Source organism: Nematolebias whitei, chromosome 4, assembly GCF_014905685.2.
Source record: "Nematolebias whitei isolate Nwh7 chromosome 4, NemWhi1, whole genome shotgun sequence".
NCBI classification, from domain to species: Eukaryota; Metazoa; Chordata; class Actinopteri; order Cyprinodontiformes; family Rivulidae; genus Nematolebias; species Nematolebias whitei.
Genome location: NC_056501.1, coordinates 7,844,756 through 7,866,288, shown reverse-complemented (window position 1 = coordinate 7,866,288; position 21,533 = coordinate 7,844,756). Strand labels below are relative to the sequence as shown.

The 21,533-nt window shown below is 39.1% G+C and overlaps 1 protein-coding gene across 1 annotated transcript in view; it reads left to right on the top strand.

Annotated features, from left to right (window-relative positions):
- Positions 1-21,533, top strand: part of slc36a1 (solute carrier family 36 member 1) — an 83,805-nt gene that overhangs the window by 14,614 nt on the left and 47,658 nt on the right. The window contains exons 7-10 of the mRNA XM_037675644.1: positions 1,170-1,254; positions 5,415-5,642; positions 13,678-13,776; positions 16,219-16,385. Coding sequence (XP_037531572.1) covers positions 1,170-1,254; positions 5,415-5,642; positions 13,678-13,776; positions 16,219-16,385 — 579 coding nt within the window. The remainder of the gene's footprint in view (positions 1-1,169; positions 1,255-5,414; positions 5,643-13,677; positions 13,777-16,218; positions 16,386-21,533) is intronic.

The following is a 21,533-nucleotide window of genomic DNA, read 5'->3' as shown; positions in this document are numbered from 1 at the left end:
TAATATGTATATCTTATAAATCATACTGTAAGGATTTGTTTTCTACAGCTAGTTTTTACACAATAACACAGAAAGCTGTTGATGAAACTTGTTCCAACTACTGACAGTAACTACACAAGTATTAGTGGGGTGGATACTGGTTTTCAGTAACCACACAGGAGATGCGCTGCTTAATATTTATTTGTTTTTTTTTCTCCTCCTGAGTGTTGAGTTTGTGTCCCGTGAAAACAGTCCGGTATAATAATTAAATCAGACCCACATCCACTCCCATCCAAAATGTTGTTTTATGTACATAAAATAAAATTAGCAGGTACAAAGCTTACAGGACTGGATTTTAAATTCAGTTTAAAGTAAGCCACATAACTGAATCAGATCCACCTGCAGGCGATCTAAGTGTAGATAGACATGGAAGATGAGCCTACCATGTTGGAGTAAAATGTTAAATGTCCTGTTTATCTCCCCTCTCTCTTTATGGATGATGTTGACTGCAGATTGTAAGAGCTGGAAAACTTTATCAACTGATTTAGCTCGACAATGAACAACCGTGCCGTGTAAGAAATGTAAGGATGCATCAGGAATGACGTGATCTACATTATTTATGTAGATTGTGAAGATGGTGGGTCCTAAGACTGAGCCTTGTGGCACACCGTTGTTGATGGTTAGATAACTGGAAGAAGTACCATTATGTTGAACACATTTGCTTCCAATCTGAGAGATGATTAGAGAACCAACCGATGTCCGAGAGCTTCTGGCACAAGATGTCATCAATAAGTAGTGGTCATATATGAGCTAAAACCAGCTGAATGTGTCCATAGGGTGAAAAGATTTCGGCCTTCTTGTGACTCTGTTGGAGCTGCCTGCTGTACTGGTCACTGCTGACAGGCCGGCATGATAAATCTACTGACGAACGCTCAGTAATGGCAATAAAACTGAGTGAATCGTTTAAAAAAAACATTAAAAATTCCATTTAAAATTGTCCAACTCGCTCAAGAACACACATAACACAACAATACACAGCAAGATAAGTCTATGTAATTTACAATATCTATTTAGAGGAACTACTTTCTGGAGCAAATCTTTTATTTATTTATTTTAGGTGTGGCTGAGCTCCACCTGTTTTTATGGACCAGCCGCCCCCGACCTTTTTAACCATCTGTTCTGTGTTTCAGACGGACGGTGAACTTGTTTCTCATCATCACACAGATGGGCTTCTGCTGCGTCTACTTTGTCTTCCTCAGTGACAATGTCAAGCAGGTGCGTTCTGACGCCCCCCCCCCCCCCCACACACACACACCAACATGCTGAACTTTGCCTCCTGCTTGTTTCAGTCCTTCGCTGATCGTTAGAGAATATTTGCTCTGTCAGCATGGCATCCAGGTTACTGTGTCCTCTGATCTTTGACCTTTATGTTTTTGAATAATCTGAATAATTCTGTTGTAAATACGCAATATATTTCAATATATTGAACATTTTCTATAGCTTTTGTGCTAGCTTCAAAATCCAAACGGTCTTTTTAGATGCTCACTGAAGGTTTTTTTCCCTTTTGGATGGAAATTTCCACAGTTATGTAACGTAGACAACGCTGTCAGCGGTCAATCATACCTCAGCACGTAGCCGAAAAAGGTCAATATCAGAAAAAAATAGGGCAGAAAAACAACTGGTGCTCCTTTGATTTTAGTTAAAACGTGTTAACATGAAACCTTCACTCTGTTTCCCTGTAACAAGTTTTAATGCACGTCTTAAACACAACACAAAGTTTTCATATGAGCCCATTGTGGCGTCAGGTTAGTGTCCCATCTCTGATGCATGGACGATGTCTTTAGTCCTAATAGGTCAAGATGTGTAAAGTTTAAATATAACAAAGTAAATTCATGCCACATTTTTTTAAGTCTTCTTTCAACTCAAAAGCTTGCGACCAAATGTGGCCACTGCTGCCTTTGACCTCTGAACTCTTTATTGATCGATTGTTTCAGTTTAATTTAGAAATTTATATTAACTTTTTTTTTTTAAAGTCAATTCCTTTTTGCTGTTTGTAAAAGTAAAGTACGTTTTTAGGCTGTCTATAAACATGACAGACCCAGAATAAAATAAAAATCTGCAGTGTAGCTTCCTGCCAGTAGATGGCAGCATCTACCTTTTTGTCACCCTGAACCAAACCCAACTTCCATCCATCATCTTTACCAGCTTCTTCCTTTTCGGGTTGAGGGGGTTACTGGTGTCCATATCCATCTATCGCTGTGTGAGAGGTGGGGACACCCTGGACTGGTCTCCAGTCCATCACAGGGACACATGGAGACAAACAACCATTCACTCTCTCTCTCTCTCACCTAGGGACAGTTTAGGGTCACCAATCAGCCTAACAGGCATGTTTTTGGTCTTTCTGAGTTTCTGAAAAACCGAAGTTCCAGTCGGATGAATGTGATGAAAGAGATGTCGAACATCAACATCGTTGTCCTCATCTCCAGGAGGAACATCGTCTGTCTGTCTTTTCTTTAGTTCTGAAGTTAATGTCGTTGTTCCCAGGAGATGATGGTTTCAGAACCTAAAAAGACTCGACAACCCTTGAGGTTTCTGTGCTTTTCTTTCTCGGGGGCTGTGCACACAGACATTCATCTCACAAGACAAAAGATGCGCTGTACCAGATTTAGTTTCTGGTTAATCTCCAGCTGTTGTCTCAGAGCAGGTTAACAACAGGTGCACGTGAACTATTATCCAAACCTTCAAAAACCACTGACCTAAAACGCAACAATGGCACAAAGAGCATCACATACACGACTCAGTTTCTTCAGTTTTCTAACACAGCAACACAGTTCAAATTTCTATCATATATAGATAGTTTGAAAATTGACGTTTTGTTTTAAATTTTTTTTTTTTTTAATGAATTGCAACCAATTCATTATTGCGAGTGCGATAAATAGTGTCGGGATGCTGTTTGGTGCAAAGCTCAAAAACAAGACGAAGTAAGCGAGACGAGCTGCAACATGTGAAACAGGAGAAAGTATTTAAAGGGGCAAAATCGGAACGCTAAAATTCGTGATTACCGGTATCTCCGAACCAGAACGCTGCAAATCACGGTTAGCCCAATAAATAAAAAGATTCAAAGCAAAGTGCGGTGCATTCAGCAGGACACTGGAAGGAGTGTAGCAGAAGAGGAATGGTGAGAGTTGAGGGCCCTCGCTGCCCGAGGACGTTTAAGAATGAACACGATCCTTTTTTAACCCTCGTCTTGATGGACGTAGACCTAAAATAACAGTATTCACAGGATCAGCTGGGTCTTCAATCCAGTTTTAAAAGGAGAGCGTTGTATATATTTTTAATATCAGGAATGTTTAGGCGAATCATTTTTGATGCAGCTTAACCAAACCATACAATTATAGATAAAGTAAGAACATTTTTTTTTTTTTGTAACAGGTCTGTAAAAGTGCAGCATTACAACCTCTTGACACTTTAAACCAGGGGTGCCCAGATGTTTTCAGCATGGAGCTACTTTTAAAATGACCAAGTCAAAATGATCTATAAGACCCCGTTTACATGAGAACAACCTCTGGAAACTTTAGTGTTTTTTCAATGTTTATATAAAAAATGAGCGGGTTTACACAAAAACGCTGCAGATTCCATGTCAGTTGGGTTGCCAGATAAGAAATTATGAACTATAGTACTGTGGCTTTAAAATGATAGTATTTTTATCTAAACTGTCATATGTGCTGAGTAATGATATTCTAAGATGAGGTGTGTTTTGCGTTTGTTGAACACGTGCACAGAAAAGGAGAGGGTAAATAAGACATTTTAAATTTATCTGGCAACCCTCATGCAGGGCTCAGCTGCATTCATTGTGCATGCAGCATCTTTATGACAGTTGCGTACAAAACGGTGAATACCGGTGCGCTAACGTTTCTTTGGACCCTGGATTTTATTAGTTTTGAAAAAAGGTGAGCAGCACAAAACCACTCTGCTCTCTGTCATTTATTATAAAAGTTGTTAGAGCAGAAAAACTTTAAACTGCAGCCGCCTGGAGCGTACGACGGAGCTTTAGGACCATGCTAAAAAAAAAAAAAACGCCATAAAATTACGAGAATAAAGTCGAATAAAGTCTTAATATTATGAGAATAAAGTCGTACAAGACTTTTTTTTCTTGCAGCTCTTGTTTATTACTATTTTTATTTATGTATTTACAATAAAAGTGATAACAAAACATCAAAATCAATATCAACATTATAAAACAAAATGAAGAAGATAATAATGTCAGGGGGTTATAAAGCGAACACAAATAGAATGAATTGTTTTTTTTTTTTTTTCCACGCGTCGGATCCATGACACAACCTGTCAATCAATCCAGTAGGCGTGTCAGCAAATGATCAATCCGAAGCTAAATGCTCCTCACCTGCAGAGCTGCTGCTGCCCATCAGAGGTACCACCTGACTGTAAGTAGGTCCAAAGTCCTGATACTGATAATCTGATGCTGATGTGCTAACAGATTAATTATCTCCTTATTTGTAAAACCAGTACCAAAGTATAACTTAACAGGCTCAACATTCTTCATTTTAGCACAGTTAAAATGAGGTAAACCTGCTTTATCGTGTCGGAGTTCGGATAACATTACGACTCATTTAGCTTCGGATTGGTCATTTGCTGACACGCCTACTGGATTGATTGACAGGTCGCGTCATGGATCCAACTCTTGGAAAAATAAATAAATGAACGAGAGCTGCAAAGAAATACGTCTCATATGACTTTATTCTCATAATTTTATGGCTTTTAATTTGTTTTTCTTAGTGTGCCAATGTATTTTTTTAAATATTTTTTTTAGCGTGGCCCTACAGCTTCGGCGTAGGAGTGCGCATGTGCGACTTCACTTGCGGAACATTTCACTCCTCCGTGGGGGGGATCCCCCGAAAATCTCCACTCTGAGACCTGAATTCAGAAACGTTCGGTTTCAGGGAGGCTGTTGTCTGTAAAAGAACGACCGAACGTTTCACGTCGTGTAAACGGGGCCTCGGACTGACTGCCCCATCTGTCAATCAAGACACATTTCATAGATGGATGATCGGCTGACGTCTAGTTTTTAATGCCATGCCATCTACCCATAATACCTTTGTGATCGGCTCGTCGATCGATCGGGCACCGCTGCTTTAAACTATTCTCATCTCTGATTTTTTTTTCTAAATGTTTATAGAAATAAAGTTAATTTTAATTTGACTGTAGTTCTGATCTCGACCGGTTCCAGAAAATCTTTTTTTTTTTCATGAGGAAAAAGTGTAAAAGCTGAGCTCATTATTCTGTTTACAGACTTGACTTGTTCTAAATGTTCTGGTCCCAGCATAAGATTTGTTCACCAAACCTGCTCGTACATTGAATGTGATGAGTGTCAGTAGTCAACTAAACGTGTTTAAGACTGATTTGTCTTCTCACCTCAGGTGGTGGAAGCAGCCAACTCCACCACCGTCAGCTGCAGACTGAACCACACCAACCAGACGGACATCCTGGTTCCGAGCTTCGACTCCCGCCTCTACATGCTCTGCTTCCTGCCTGCCCTCATCCTGCTGGTTTTCATCCCCAACCTGAAGTACCTGGCTCCCTTCTCTCTGGTGGCAAACGTGTTCATGACTATTAGTTTGGTGCTCATCTACATCTACTCCATCATGGTAACCACCTCATTTGTCTTTTAGCACTCGCTCTGATTTACCTAAGCCTTGTGTCGACCTCATTCCGTTTTTCACGCTGATTAGGTTTACACGCGTTCAAGATGGCAAATAACGCACAGTTTGAAACATGTGGCAGGAACCCAAGACATGAATCATGCGCATGCTGTACAGTGGCATTGTTTCTGCGCCCACAGATTATCAGGAGACTCCAGGATTTACATATCTTGGCCTCATTCTGAGCCTCTTTTGCTGTTTGAATACGCTCCAGTCAGAAAGCTAAGAAGACAACAAATCACTTCAGGGCCATCTGGTTTGAAACATGCTGGAGTTGGTCTTCTGTGCCGTGTGTGTGAACGAGCAATCTGAAAAGACTTATTTAAAGAAAAAGGGCAGTTAAACTAATTTTCAACTTGCTGCTGTGCACGCAGTTCAAACCAAACAGAATTCAACATTCAGGGAAGCAATAAATCTCTTAAACGTTGTAATTAAACGTTTTAATCCGTGTTTAGTGGCTTTACACTGAGAACACTTTTCACCTGAATAAGTTCAATATTAAAGCGTGACTTCACGAGCACACGCTGTGGTCTCAGCGTTGTGTTGAAGTAGAGCATGAAACGTACAGAACAAGTGAGACAAATCAAAGTGTCAGCTAGTTGTCCTGCACGTTTGTTGCAAACTTAGGCATTAGTTTGTGTAATTTTCTTTAAGGAAAATACCGTACTTGCCACCGCACACGTGGCACTGCCGTATAAGTCACATCAGTCCACATATGTCTAATAAAGTGGAAAAAAAACACAAATAAGTCGCATCTGTTACGCGTCACCGCTGACTACCCAGAAACGTGGGCCGGTGTTGTGGCAGAAATCAATTGGCTGCCAAATGGCGGCTGCGGGAGCGTGCACAGGTGGACTTCAACAAGATTTTAACAAGATTAACACTTAAAAACAATTGTTTGTTTGCTCGAAATTATAGCAAAGGTGTGTCTCAGTTTAACATTCCCTTAATAAATTCACTTTAATGGTCAAATCAGTTGCATTTTCAAAAGCCGTTTCGCAGCTGCGGGAGTGCGCAGAGGGAGAACTCGCTGTGCATTTCTTCGAAATTTAACAAGATAACCACCTAAAAACAATTATTTATTTGCTCAACATTATAGTAAAGGTGTGTCTGAGTTGAACTTTTACTTAATTAATGCACTGCAATGGTCGCTGCGCCGCCTAGGCGAAATGCAGCTGATTTGATGTTTGCTCCAGGAGTTCCAGAGCAAGACGAAGGTGGCTTTGTACGGCAAGTCAAGTGTCTCATTAATAACCACTTTTACCTATTAATGAGGCGCTTGGCTTGCCATAATGCTCAAGCACCATCTAGTGGCTGAAAATGGTATCGTTCAATATTGTCCATGTCAGAATTAATAAAATCGTTAGATTTCAGCAAAAAGTTGGTTTATAAGTATGAGAAAAAGACATAAATACGTTGCGTCGCTGTTTAAGTCGCAGGGCATACAAATTCATGCAAAAAGCTGCGACTTGTACAGAGAAAAATACGGTAGCTAAAACTAAGATGGCAAAAAGCAAAATGCCTCAGAGACGTGAATGAAACACCGTGGGAGCCTTCAGATCACACTCGCCTGTTTAACCAGCGTGTTCAGTTATATTTGACAGGGTTCCCAGCGACTCTGGAAATCAGAGAGAGCCTGGTTAAAAGTTTTTTTTTTTTTTACATCTTCCAGACAGGAAAACGTGGAACTTGTGGAAAAAAAACCCATCAAACATCAGAGAAAGCTCAGGGAATCTTCATGCTGGTCTGTTGATTAAAAGACGATCTTTCTGAGATTTTGACGGGTACGTGTGTGAGCGTTCTGGTATCAGTGAATCCACGTTGGGCTTCTTTTTTAATCCCCAAATGGTGAAATTAACTCTTTACATTTTTCTAATTGCACATGTGAGCACACATTTGAGGCTGTGGGCTGCCATTCAAGGTGCCCAGGGAGCAGCTGGGGGGTTAAGGACCTTGCTCATGGGCTCAGAGTGGGGCAAATGAGGGTGGAAGCAGGTGTGGGTGTTTCACCTTTTCCACCCACGTTTTGTTGTCAGTCTGGGGAGTTGAACCGGAGAGTTGACCAGCGACCCTCCAATCTCAGCCCCACCCTCTCTAACCTCTGCGCCACCACTCCCACATTCTACATTGTTCTTAGTACATGCATCCTTAATGATTGACTATATCTGATGATATACAATGTTTAATTATTAGGAATGATCGTCGTACTTCCTCTCATCGCTGAACGAGACTCTGGCTGTAACCTAAGACGCTAAAGTTCCGAGTGTTTCGTGTGACTGAAATATTTCCTGGAATTTCAGGATGTACTCAAGGAATTTTGTTTTCATGAAATACTGGGAACCCTGTTTTAATTGGTGTGTATTTTTATGAATCTGCTTACTTTAAACTTGAAACAGCGCCCATTCTCCAGCTTGTAGCCTCCTCCCGCCTCGCCCGTCCGGAGTGTGTTCGATCAAATGAACAGGAACGGCATCATCGGTGAAAACCACTACCTCTACTTTCCCAGCTTTACAGCTGCAGTGGACACTGGTGACAGATCTGTCGTTATTATCAAGACACTCGGTTCATGAGGCTCACACACCCTGAGATGAAACTCAGCTTTCACGAACAGGAGAGTCCTTTGATGCCTTAAATAAAGCTCAGAGTGGAAATAATTTGAGCCAGCCAACGACTTGTATTCCTTCAGAAGCATCCCAAATATCATAAACAATTTTTAACTACTTGCTCGCTGACTGCACATTTCCACCACTTAACTGGGAATAAATATGAAATTAAATTAGATATGGATCCAGCTACATATCACCCGGAGCATTTAATTTATCACAGTCTTTGCAAAGCGGTCCTGCCTGAATGTGATTCATGTTTTTATTTCTTCTCAGTATTTTGTCTGGCTTCAGGTTAATTCACACTTTTGTTACTTTTGTACCAACCGGTGAGTTGTACGGTGGATTAAACTGTGGGATGTTTGTTTTTTTTCAAGAGGGCGTGAGTGAAGTTCCTGTCAGCCGTCAGTTTGGAGAATCGGGTCGGATTTTGACCAGTTCGATGATCATTGCTCAGAACTGAGCCACAAAAACAGTAAAATGGGCGTTTTTAACCCAACTTACTGGTAAATATCGTAATTTTTGGATTATTGAGTGCACCCGACTTAATAAAATAAATAAATGGATGTTTGTACATACAGTATGTAGGCTGCACTTGTGTATAGGCTGCGGGTGTCCACGTTGTAACATGAGATATTTACACAGAAAGATTCTTTAAACTTTTTTTAGTTAAATGTGCATCGGTACCATACACAAGTACGTACAGTAAATGTTTTTTTTTTTTTTCTGAACAGTGCTCATCACACGGCTGGTTAAAAACAAATACAGCAGCCTACCAGGAAGTCATTGATCGCTATTCCTCCTGCTCAGCTGTCAGGATCCACTGGCAGTGGAGCAAAAGTTGCTCTGCGCATGTGACTGTGACCTGTTTAGTAATTTCACTCGTCAGATTTTTATTTATTTTTTTAACCTTTATTTATACAGGTAGTCTCATTGAGTCATGAGGACCCACCCTCCAAGAGAGATGTGTATGGGGCAGCTACGTGAGCGCCCGGGTGTAACGAGGCTAATTGTTTTGGCGTCACGAAGCTCGTTAGCCTATAAAAAAATAAATCCATAAATTTGCCACAGCATTGTATAAGCTGCGGTGTTGAAAGCGCTGTGTTTCCCCTATGATTATACTCCACCCCCGACAATTGCTGGCACGGACGTAGTGCTAAGCTAGCGGCGTGCAATACAGATGCGCTAGCTAAAAAGCTCCATTTTCCTCACGCTTAGCCGTCTCCACCCCCCCGGCTCAAAAACTGTGTACAAACAGCGCGCAACACAGACACCACTGTCGTTCCCACCCCTTTGACAAAAATCACGGGAGTGGTGAGCACCCTGCCAAGCCAAGTAATGTACGGGTAACACTGAAGCGTGTAAAAAAAAAAAAAAAAAGTAACGGCTTATAGTCTGAAAATTACGGTAATCTGATCTTTTTTTATTTTTATTTTTTAAAGAAATACCTTGGTGCTTGATGAAGATTGATTAAAGTGTGCAGCAGTTTCTTTAATTTTCTAATAAAAAGCACTTCACTAAAATAAGGACCAACACAGTGCCACAAAATAGGTTTATTTAAAGTGTTTAATATTTGAGAAAAATTAGCAACAACGTTAATTAATGATTAATGATTCCAAAGTGTAGCTGGATGAAAATGCATCATTTAGTGTTGGAATAGTTGCCGCGCTCTTTCAGTTTGAGTTGTTTTCGATGGTAAAGGTGGACGCTTGTTGTATTTCTGTAGTAGCGGTTAGCTTAGCTCGTTTATTAGGAACCCAGTATTTTTCTCCAAATTGAGAACCTTCTGTTTGCAGGTAAGACATTCACTCATGAAGACTTGACACAACCTTACTAAACGAAGGAGTATGCGTTCATTTCCTGTCTCGGTAAATTCTGAAATTATAGGTCACAGCAGTTCATGCTAACACAAATATTTAACTTTAATGTTACAACGAAACACACTTTTTATTATAAATTGTTTATTTGAAAATCAGAGCATTTCTTCTGACGTGTGACCTAAAAAAAAGTTTTGCACATTTTGTCCACATTCACCTTGATGATGCTCGTTACACAGAAATGCGTCAATCGAAGCTCCGGTTGGTTCAAAATGACTCGTTAATGGAACTAAAATGTATTAAAAAAACATTTTTTCTCCAAGCCTGCCTTCCTGTTCTGGCTCCGTGTGAGATTCTGTATTGATTTTAAAATCTTATTTTTGACATTTAAGGCCTTAAAAGGCCCTATAGATCACAGACGTATTGACCTGGTTTTTAACTTTCTGCCTGTCATAAACTCTAAATGGTGTCCTGCTAAATGTTCCCAGGTCACCGTTTGTGACAAAGGGAGATTGGTTCTTGTCCATTAGAACCTCCATTTCCTGAAACTTTCTGCTGACTGAACTCGGACACATCAAGCTTCAATCTTCTTTTATATCGTCCTTTTCGTAACGTTCCCTTTTATGAAAGCCTTTGGCTGTGTCTGAAGTGTTTCAGACGTTTTTATTGTGGATTTGGACACCCGTTCGACCTTCGCCGCCTTCTTATGAATACATTTTAAAATTTGTTACGAAAAGTGCTTCTAAGATAAATATTTAAAAAAAGATTAATATTATGTTCTGTAAACAGTTCAGTGAAAGCTGTGGAGCTGTTGAATTGACAGGTGACCGGGCAGATCCAAACTGATTCAAAAGAATTCACAAAATCCAACAAGACGACTCGTCGGTCATAAAAAACTCTTTCATTTCTGACACCATAAAGGAAATAGTTTTATTCCATATGAATCAGTATCATGGTGTGAACTTTATTTTTATTGTGTGAATCATTTGCGCTATTGTTGTCCTTTTTTCTTACCTCTATCATTTTTGTTTTTTTTACTCGCTCCACAATTTTTCAACAAATCACAAATCAAAATCTTGAATTTATTCAGGATGCTCCTGCTATGTCTTTTGGTATTGTTGCAACTTGAGCTTTTTGAAATCTTTAGCTCTTTCTGGCATTTTTCTCTCATTGAGAATGAATTGAGCTCGTTCCACATTATTTAAATCCTTTGATCTGTTTACATTCTTTTACTGCTCAGTTCACATTTTGTTCCGATTCTGCTTTTTTCAGCTTATTTGTGCTAGTTTTAGCTTTCTTCGCCTACTTTAACCTAATTTCAAATAGTTCTTCAGCTATTTTTGTGCTCCTTTCAGCTTCTTTCTGCTAACTTCAGCTTTCGTCTGCCTTTTCAGCTGTTGTTCTGCTAATTTTATCCGTTTCATCCAATTCCACCTTTTTGTGCTAATTTCAGCTTTTTTCATCTTAATTCAGCAAACATGCTCTTTCTGCTTCTGCTAATTTAAGCATTTTCTGCTTTTCAGCTACTTTTCAGTTTTTGTTTTTCCCCGATTTCTGCTTTTTTCAGCCTAATTAAGCAAACGTGGCTTTTCTGTTTTCTTCTGCTAATCTTTTTTTTTCTTTTTCAGCTCCTTTTCAGCTTGTTTTTTGTTGCTAATTTAAGCTGTTTTCAGCTAATTACACAATTTTTGTGGTTATTTAATATTTTTGCTTAAACCAGCAAACATGTGGCTATTGGCTAGCATTTTCCTGCTTTTTGCTAGCATTTCGCTACCTCTTACTCTAAGCTAGCTTTCTGCTTTTATCTCGTGTTTTGCTACTTTATCTTTGATAGTTTTAGCTTGCTTTTTCCTAATGTTAGGCAAAGGTTTATTATCACTGCTAATGTTAAATTAATGTTGAACCATGTGTGTGAGGTCAGAGTTTTCTCCCTCTCAAAGAGAAGCCTGCAGGGACCTGACGCCTCCGAGTCTAAGAGGCCGAGGTCATCGTGCTGATGAGCATTATAAAAACACTTCCTGCACACTGTCCGGTTGCAGATTCTCATGACGAGGCTCGAAGCTTGTAACTTTGAACATCTGTAAAAGCCTGTTTCGTGACTGTCTGCCCTTTCAAGTAAACTGGGTTAAAAGTCTTCTATCGTAATGTGTGACTCCTTTCTTAAATAAGTAGATAATGAAAGGATATTTTTACCCAACAGTTTTGCTAAACGTAGCACTAAGCTAGCTCTTTCATACGTACCGGTGTTTGCTAACGTTTTACTACTTGTGGGTCTTAGTTCACATTTCCTGATTGTATTATTTTTATATTTTGCCAATGTTTTTTTACTTCCAGCTCTAAGCTAGCCTTTTCTTGCTGTTTGCTAGCGTTTCCACATATTCAAAAAATTAGAGCTGACTTTTCTGCCTAATTTAAACAAGTCGTCACAATTTACAGCTTAATTTCAGCTTCTTCACCAGCTTTCAGCAAAGTCATTCGGCAATAAGCATTCCCTAGGTAAAGTTAACATCCAGCCTCCATAAACGCCCACCTTTCCATCCTTTTCTCTCTCATGATTGGATTCTCACCTTTTTACGGATAACAGGACAACTGGTGAAGACAGCCTGCAGATCACATGTTTTCTGGCTGTAGAGTATTTCATTATGCCGCCTCTGCACTTTACAGATACACGGGAGTTTTATTTGCAGAGAAATGGCCTTGTCTTGAAAAGAAGCAATTTCTTACATCAGAAACCTTTCAAAAATTTAGCACTAAGATATGTGACCTGTAAGGTGTGTCTGTGGCTGATGAATGAGCAGAGCAACGCATTTCAGGAACTCTAGAGCATACAGCCTACAAGCCTTTTGAGAGTGTGTGGGTTTAGCTTCTTGGTTGCTTACTTTGATTTGACTGTCTGTTGAAATTTTAACCCTGACTTTAAAATGCGAATATACGTTAACATTCCAAACAGTCTGCCTCAGCTGCATGCTTCAACATCATACTTTTAAGGTTTTTTTCTCATCCTTATGCCCTATATTTTTGAGAGTTAGGTGATACGGGTTCATTCTAAGATAATATTTGTGCATATATTTGTCTTCTTTTGCTAAGTTTCTATTAAAAGCCAGGAGCATGCAATTGTCCTTCATTCACACAAAAGAGAACATATTTAATAGCTCACATTATCTTTCGTTCTCCCAGTTGGGTTTATTCAGCAAGTAATGACAGCTCCACATACATTATTCTGCTTATTTCGCAGATACTAGCAGAGGGTGATGATTATGTTAAATAATTGCTACAAGCCAAGGTAATTTGCAGGCTTTGGCCACAAAATGAGTTCAACAGGCCTGGGGGAGGTGCAGGGGGTCCTCTTTGTGCAAGGTCTTATTTAATGTGATTGACTATAATCTGTGGAGAGGATCTTTTGACTGCGGATTTGATTTGGTTAGAAATTAAACACTTTTCTGCTTTTTAGCCATGACAATTTACAAGTGGGCACTCGGCAAGCGTTTTATGTTAAAGTACCAAAATGCCAGATACACTTGATGCAGATTCTTGTTTTAATTATTTTTTTTATCCCTGCAGAACATCACATCCCCCGTCAACCTACCAAAGGTCGGCAGAGCTAAAGACTACCCTCTGTTTTTTGGGACGGCCATCTTTGCTTTCGAAGGGATCGGAGTGGTAAGTGACGATAATTGGGCAAAAACACATGGCAAACTAAAAAATGTCTTTAACTCAGTCAGATGTAAAGATATTTAAATACATATTGGTGTGGTAGTAGATGAGTCATTCCCAACACATTATCTGAGAGCTAGTAGATCTGGCACAATTCCTATCGTGCTAGGTGGCAGATGAAATGCACTGCTTTAAGGACTACACACTTATTTTATCGTAAAATATTTAAAAAGTCCAGTTATTTGAAAAGTATTCACTGCGATATCATAAAAACGGGACAAAAACAGTCATCAAGTTATAAACTAATTCAGCACAATATCTTTTGTATGTCAGTGGTAATGTGTCCCTAAAAAGAGAAGAAAGAAAGCTTGGTCTAAGTCTCAGGTCGTTGTTCAACAGGATAATGACCCAAAGCACAACTTCAAAAACACCCAAGAGTAGCTCAGAGCCAATCACTGAGCTGTTCTGGAGTGGCCTTCTAGCCCCGATCTAAATCCTGCTGGACGTCTGTTCCAGGTCCAAATCCCAGCATGTGGACATTTATGGCCTGCATTTTCCAAGTTTCCTGTTTTTGTCCAAACGTTGTCTAATGAAGTCTAAATTTGCTACAAAATGTTCTCAATCTTTGCACTGAGTAAATGAAAGTGTACCCTCTTTTTCAAATCTTCAAATTTTTCAAGTCTCTTTTGTGTCACATTTGTGAGTTAAAGCTGGCCAGAAGGTCACTTAGAGCCAATTAGATGCAAATATTTGCTTTTAATGCCGTATTTTATAATCTGTGCAGTGTGTTGTTATTGCAAATGACAGCTTGGACTGCAGTGAATGGTGGTCTATGGCCAATCAGATGTAGCTCCGCTGTTCAGCATAAGTGACCTAGATTTATTTTTTAATCTTTTGTTGATTTTTTTAAATAAAAAAAATTAAATTGGCATAATTAATAAAAATAAAATGCATCAGGTGAATAAAACCGTTCAGGTCCTCACTGTGCTTCAGTACTGATCAGACGGTATTTTTTGCTTCATTCTCCCGTTTAAACCCTGGGGAACACAGTCCCGACCGTCTGGGCTCCTGTCTGCCCACACATGAAAAAAACAAAACAACAGAAAATAACTGCAAACATTACGGTAAATATTAAACGCGCACCTAAAAAAAAAAAAGTTCCAAAATTCGGGTGCGCACTATAGACCAGAATTTACGGTAATCGAGTCATAGCGTTTATGCCGTACAATCGCCCTCCAATACAAATAAAATGTTCTTTCTTTTGGTCTTGCTGCCCGCAGCCAAGACGATATTCGTCCTGATGTTCGTCATGGCTTTATCAGGATCTGTGAACACTCTGTCTGCTTAAATAACATAGATTTTAATAGTTGTTGTTCAAGCCAAATAGATGTAAACAGTCTGTTTGTAAAAGGATGACAATAAGCACACATTCATCAACGCCTCCTGTCAGGGTGTTGTTTTAAATGTGTTGCAATGCTTCAGTTCCAGAGTACACTACGACAAGCAGAACATCGTGTTTGTCTTTTCTTTTTACGACACACTGATCACAGAGCTCCGCAGGAAATGGAAAGCCTTGAATTGTATTTGACATCACTCCGTGTGCACGAGTGAACGCAACTCTTTCTAACTTGTTGAGTTCAGAACCAAGAAGTTGGAGCCGGAAAAAGAAGAGACGTTGTAGATTAACTGACCGAAGTAAAATTATAACTTCTATTACAGACTTTTTGTTAATCTAGAGTAATTTAAACAAAGTGTGTTTTTACCTGTTTATGAAGGTCACCACTGGAACATATCCATTGCTTTAATTTGTTAGCACGTCCAAACTTCTATGTACTAGAAGTCAGTGACTCTGTCTCTAGAGTGCAGTTTACTGATAAGACGGTCATGCAAAGTTTTACACGTAATAAACCTAACGGTAGTAGGCCCCTGAACTTAGAGCTAACGTTAGCGTCATTAGCATGTTTTATAACCTGGAGGTGCTGCAAGTGAAATGGAAACTGCAGCTTGTCGTATAGTCAGTGAGGCAGAGCTGCGTCTTATCCTTTTCATGTGCAGAAAGGACTGTTTTATTAAAAAAAAAAACTTTAAAAAAGTAAAATTACCCACTAGTTATGAAGACAGGTGAATTTTTAGGAGTTTAGTGTTTTCCCAAAAGATGAGAAAGAACGTCATTCTCTGTACTTTTTATAATATTTTTTTTTTTATTTATTGCTCTGGTCAGATGAATTAATTTTTTTTTAAATTTTATATAAATTTACATGTTCTATATATAAAAATAAAACAGAAACTCTTTTGATTTATTTTTGTTTCATGATATTCTTATTGACGAGCGCGATGAGCTCCTCGTGTTCTTGCAGCTGTAGCGTTGAGTTAATACTGTTCAAATGTTTGAAATTACTTTAATGTGCAAATTTTCTTACATTTCTATTTGTGTCTGTCCGCTGGAAGGTTCTCCCCCTGGAAAATAAAATGCAGAAGCCTCAGAAATTCACCGAGGTTATGTATTTGGGTATGGGCATCGTCACTGTCCTCTACATCAGCCTCGGCACCATAGGGTACATGTGCTTCGGAGAGCATATTGGTGGGAGCATCACTCTGAACCTGCCAAACTGCTGGTAAGAGAACACCTGCACAAGTTTCACTTACACTCCGGTAATGCGTTTAGTTTCAAAAAGTACAAATACACTGTGGTCCATACATGGTGCCCAATATACAGGAAAACAAACAGGGCTGTCAAACAAACGTGAACTTTATGAATGACGTTTCAGTGGACGCTCAAGTTTCACTGTAGCTTCTTAAACAATCTACAGAATGTTCATAAAGTGGCAAGCTCTTTAAGAGAAGACAAAATGTTCAAAGTTTTCTGACTCTTTAAGTAGTGGACAGCTTTAGATAACATTTTTCCTGCTAAAACAATACAATGGAAACACCAATCATAAGGGACCTTCTCCTCCTTCATCTCCATCTAACCCAGTATTCTCCTCGGCTACACAAACCCTCCGTAGACCCTCCTCCACCACATCCATAAACCTTCTCTGTGGTCTTTGTATTTTCCTCCGCTCTGGCAGCTCCATATTAAACTTTGTCCAAAAAAATCTATTGTCCCTCCTCTGCACATGTCCAAACTAAAACCCGACCGATATATCAGTAGGGCCGATAATTCTGGACGATATAGGTGTTTGGGGACTTATGGGTATCGTGACAATGTTTCCATTATCGGCCGATATAAGCACTTCTAATTTTCACCCCTAAAATGCTGGAACCAGCCGTTCTTGTCCAACGTATCCAGCAGAGGAAGCATGAAGACTTCTTCTAAGACATGGCCGTTCATTTAAGTTTCACTTTCAGCACAGCCACAGCAGGGAACAATACTCTGTAGCATAATTTGACGAACAGAGCATGGCAAGTTTAGTTTAACTAATGGGTAAAATAAAATAAAAAATCCACAATAATAAATTCTCTTCAATCCTCCAACCTGCTTGTCATTAGCTACATGCATCTCAAGTTAGCAAGCTAAAGTTCGTGTGGGTATGCTGTCCTCACAACATGTGACTATGTGAAGCTAGACGGCGAACAAAACAAATCCTCAGACAAGGCTTGATTTTTGACTTTACTAAATATATTTTTTATGAATTTGTAAAATGATGAAAGTCCCAAGGCACAAGCATGTTGGGCACATTTAGCGTGTATTTGAGCTGTTTTCTCCCTTGTTTTCCAAAGCTCATACATCAAAGATTGTTCTGTGGTGAGAGCACTCACTACCTCACATGCTGCACGTACAATATGACAAAGATTAGATGTCTCACTCTGATTGGGATTCAAACCCAAAACATTTCACCAGATTTAAGCATGAATTTACTTAAACCAATGAATAACTATGAACTTACCGTATTTTCCGCCGTACACGCCGCACCACCCTATAAGTCGCATTGGTCCAAATATGTCTAATAAAGTGGAAAAATCCATAAATACATCGCTTAGCCTATATGTTGCATCTATTATGCGTCACCGCTGATGCGTCGTGTTTAAGTGTCACCGCTGACAACCCGGAAATGTGGGTCGGTGTTGTGCCAAAAATCGATTGGCTGCCAAATGGCGGCTGCGGCAGCGTGCACGGGAGGACTTCAACAATAATTTAACAAGATTAACACTTAAAAACAATTATTTGTTTGCTCGGAATTATAGTACAGGTGTGTCTCAGTGTAACGTTTGCTTAACAAATGCACTTTAATGGTCAAATTAGTTGCATGTCACTGGGGCGGCGCAGCGAAATTAAGCTGATTTGACGGTTGCTCCAAGCAGTGAGCAGAACGAAGGTAGCCTCAATGGCAAGCCGATTGTGTCACTAATAGACACCTTTACCTATTACGTGATACAACTGTATGCCATACTACTCGAGTGCCATCTAGCGGCTGAAAATGGTAGTGTTCAATATTTCAGTCTGAATGAATGAAAATGGTCATAACTCAGCCAATAATTGGTTTATAAATATGAATAAAAACTTAAATATGTCACTTGGGCATATAAGTTGCAGGGTATGTAAATTATGCAAAAAAAGGGCAAAAAATACTGTATTTATCACCTCATTATGTAACTTACTCGCATGATGAACTTATTAAAGTCTGAACAAAAGGCAGCGCAGTGGGACTAATTAAATCTGATTAGCTTAGCTTCATGGTTGCTAACAGCTGCGCTAAGTAAACAAGCCCCACTCCACTCGCTGTTTACTTAGATTCTTGGGGGTGGACAAAGTAAAAAAAAAATTCAGCCATTATATCGGTTATCGGCGATTGCCCAACCCTCCCGATATCGGTATCGGCGATAGCCAAAATTTCAGTATCGGTCGGGCTCTAGTCCAAATCAATCTCTCAGCCTCTCCGTTCTAACTTTCTCTTCAAACCACCTCTGATGTACTCCAGCCATTAACCTCATCTGACTTATGTTGTACTTTTATCACTCATCAGTAGATCTCTAGATCTGAGGATGCTCCATCACTTTTCAGTCGAGCTCAAAGCTCAGTTGAAACAGAGCTGCCGAGTAGTTTTAACTTTTTTTAAAATCAACAACTTCAAGGTTTTTTTTCACTGCTTTGAAGAACAAACTTTTAAGGTTTCGGTACATTTTCTTTCCTGATTAACGTCCTTTTGTCAGAACGGATTTCACACTGCTTTTATCTTTCCTCCTTCAGGTAATATTTTATCAGCACATTTATTTATGTGTGTGTTTATAAATTAAATAGTTTGGTTTATTTTCTTTTCAAGATGTAGAGCTTTACACATGAAAGGCACAGACGTGTATATTTGTGAGACTGTGCTGGATTACCATACAAAGCTTGTGTCAAATGTCCCTTTTTTATTTGGTCAAGCTAAATGTTCAGTCTAATCCATAATTTTAAACAATTTAATAGATTGTCGAATCATTAAGGCATTATGGAGTCATGTTTTTATCTCAAAGGGGAGTAAAAACAATGATGGGTAATTATTAGTAAATGTAATCTGTTTATGGAGGAGATATAAGTTCTCAGGGGTTGAAATATTTCACTTTTGCTCAAGGTTTTTACCGCTCACAATTATTCCTCAGTTATTTTTTTATATGAACAGTTTGTGGAAATGTCAAATTCAGCTCTGCCTATTCACTGCACATCTTTTTAAAAAAAAATGTTGTTCAGGAAAACAAATCAAGGCCTTCGGTAAAACATATCTAACTTTATTTAACAGCGCAAACACCGAAGCTGGGTTTGAGATGCATGCCGAGTGTTGTACAAAAAGACTCATTTTAATTTACTTTATTTGCTATACTTTAGACATTTTATACTCAGGATTGGAAAAATATCACTTTAGAAAATCTAAAGAAACTGAATCTGACACACGATTAAAAAAATCTTTGTTTCCCCTGTTTTTATTTATTTATTTTACATTTTTTTAAACGTTGTAAGGTGAAAAAGTGGGTAAGAGTGGAAAAACAACAAAAAACCCTGAACTAAACAACAATCTGTCCACTCTGACTAAACTGAGATGCTGCTCTGCTGCATTGAAGTTACAGCTGTTTAAATATTTAGCATTTTTACAGCAGATTTACAGATTACTCACCGTAAAAAAAGTCAACTATAATAAACTCAGGAACTTACTTTAGCAGAAAAAGAGGTGCATCAGTTGTACCACCTTTAGTGCCTCCAGTTTTCTCCAACCAGAGACAGAAACACCAACTGAACATTGCAGCAGGTGAAACATCTGACTCGGCTGAAGAAAGGAAAACGACTCCAGATGAGTTTAAACTACATCAGTTTGGACAAAGCACCGTCCAGTTGGTGGAGACTGCAAACAAATCCAATTTGTAATTTATTGTGAGAACAAACTAAATCCAGCAATGTGCTGTCTGATTCTCTGATCAGGTCCATCTTGAAAATGAGTCCTCCTGACTCAATGAGCCTAACTTGTATAAATAAAGGTTGGAATGTCGAACTTGCTGTGCTTTGAGAATTCCCTAAAATGTTTGTCAAAAATGTCCATGCTCAATAATCCAGGTATACAATCCAACAGTTTTCAGTCAGGTCATCTGGACATTTGGTTTTGAACCAGTTGGACATTGTTGAGCAAGAGGGCCAGCTCCAGAGGAGGGAGCGTGCCAAAGAGACCATCTTGGCACCAACATAACTGGTTTGTTCCACTTTGGAGTAAGCTGTTTGGGGGGGAAAAAAATGAGTTTTGTGTTGTGCGTTTCCTTGACTGATGAAGCCTTCCGGATGGAAGGTGAAATGTTTCAGCAAAAAAAACCTGTCCAGATGACCTGACTAAAAATTGTTAAAATGTTTGTCATTTCTGCTGTTCACATTCAGTACATTTAAAAAATACAAAGCAAATGCACCAGTTACACAAACAACTTGGTGTATTTTAAACCCTAACTATTGTCGTCTGAATAAACAGAATTCTGAACTGTACTTTCCACCAAACCCAAGAGGATAAAACACCACTGACATTCCTGGAAACACTTTTGACTTCTGTAGTGGGATTCCACCGTGCTTCTTAAATATACATTTTAGAACGTTAACTCAGTTCAACCATGAATGGTGGCCTATAGTATCCATCTTATTTCTAGCTTCCATGCTGCCTTGTGTGAATGATGGACGCGACTTCCAGTGCGGACCAGAGTTGGCGTTTGTTTATGTGCAACCAGTACGAGCTAATGTACTTTCTCCAAGCATTGTGGATTTAATTTAAACACGTAGGAACACCACCTGTCAGAGCTCAAACAGGACTGTAGAATGATATTCTGCCTGCTGAGACAAGGGATGGAGGACGAGCTGAAGAAGTGGCTGCAGATTACATCTGCTAGCATATTTAGATACATCTACTAACATATTTAGCTACATGTACTAGCATATTTAGCTACATCTACTAGCATATTTAGATACATCTACTAGCATATTTAGCTACATGTACTAGCATATTTAGCTACATCTACTAGCATATTTAGATACATCTACTAACATATTTAGCTACATGTACTAGCATATTTAGCTACATCTACTAGCATATTTAGCTACATCTACTAGCATATTTAGCTACATCTACTAGCATATTTAGCTACATCTACTAGCATATTTAGCTACATGTACTAGCATATTTAGCTACATCTACTAGCATATTTAGCTACATCTACTAGCATATTTAGCTACATGTACTAGCATATTTAGCTACATCTACTAGCATATTTAGCTACATCTACTAGCATATTTAGCTACATGTACTAGCATATTTAGCTAC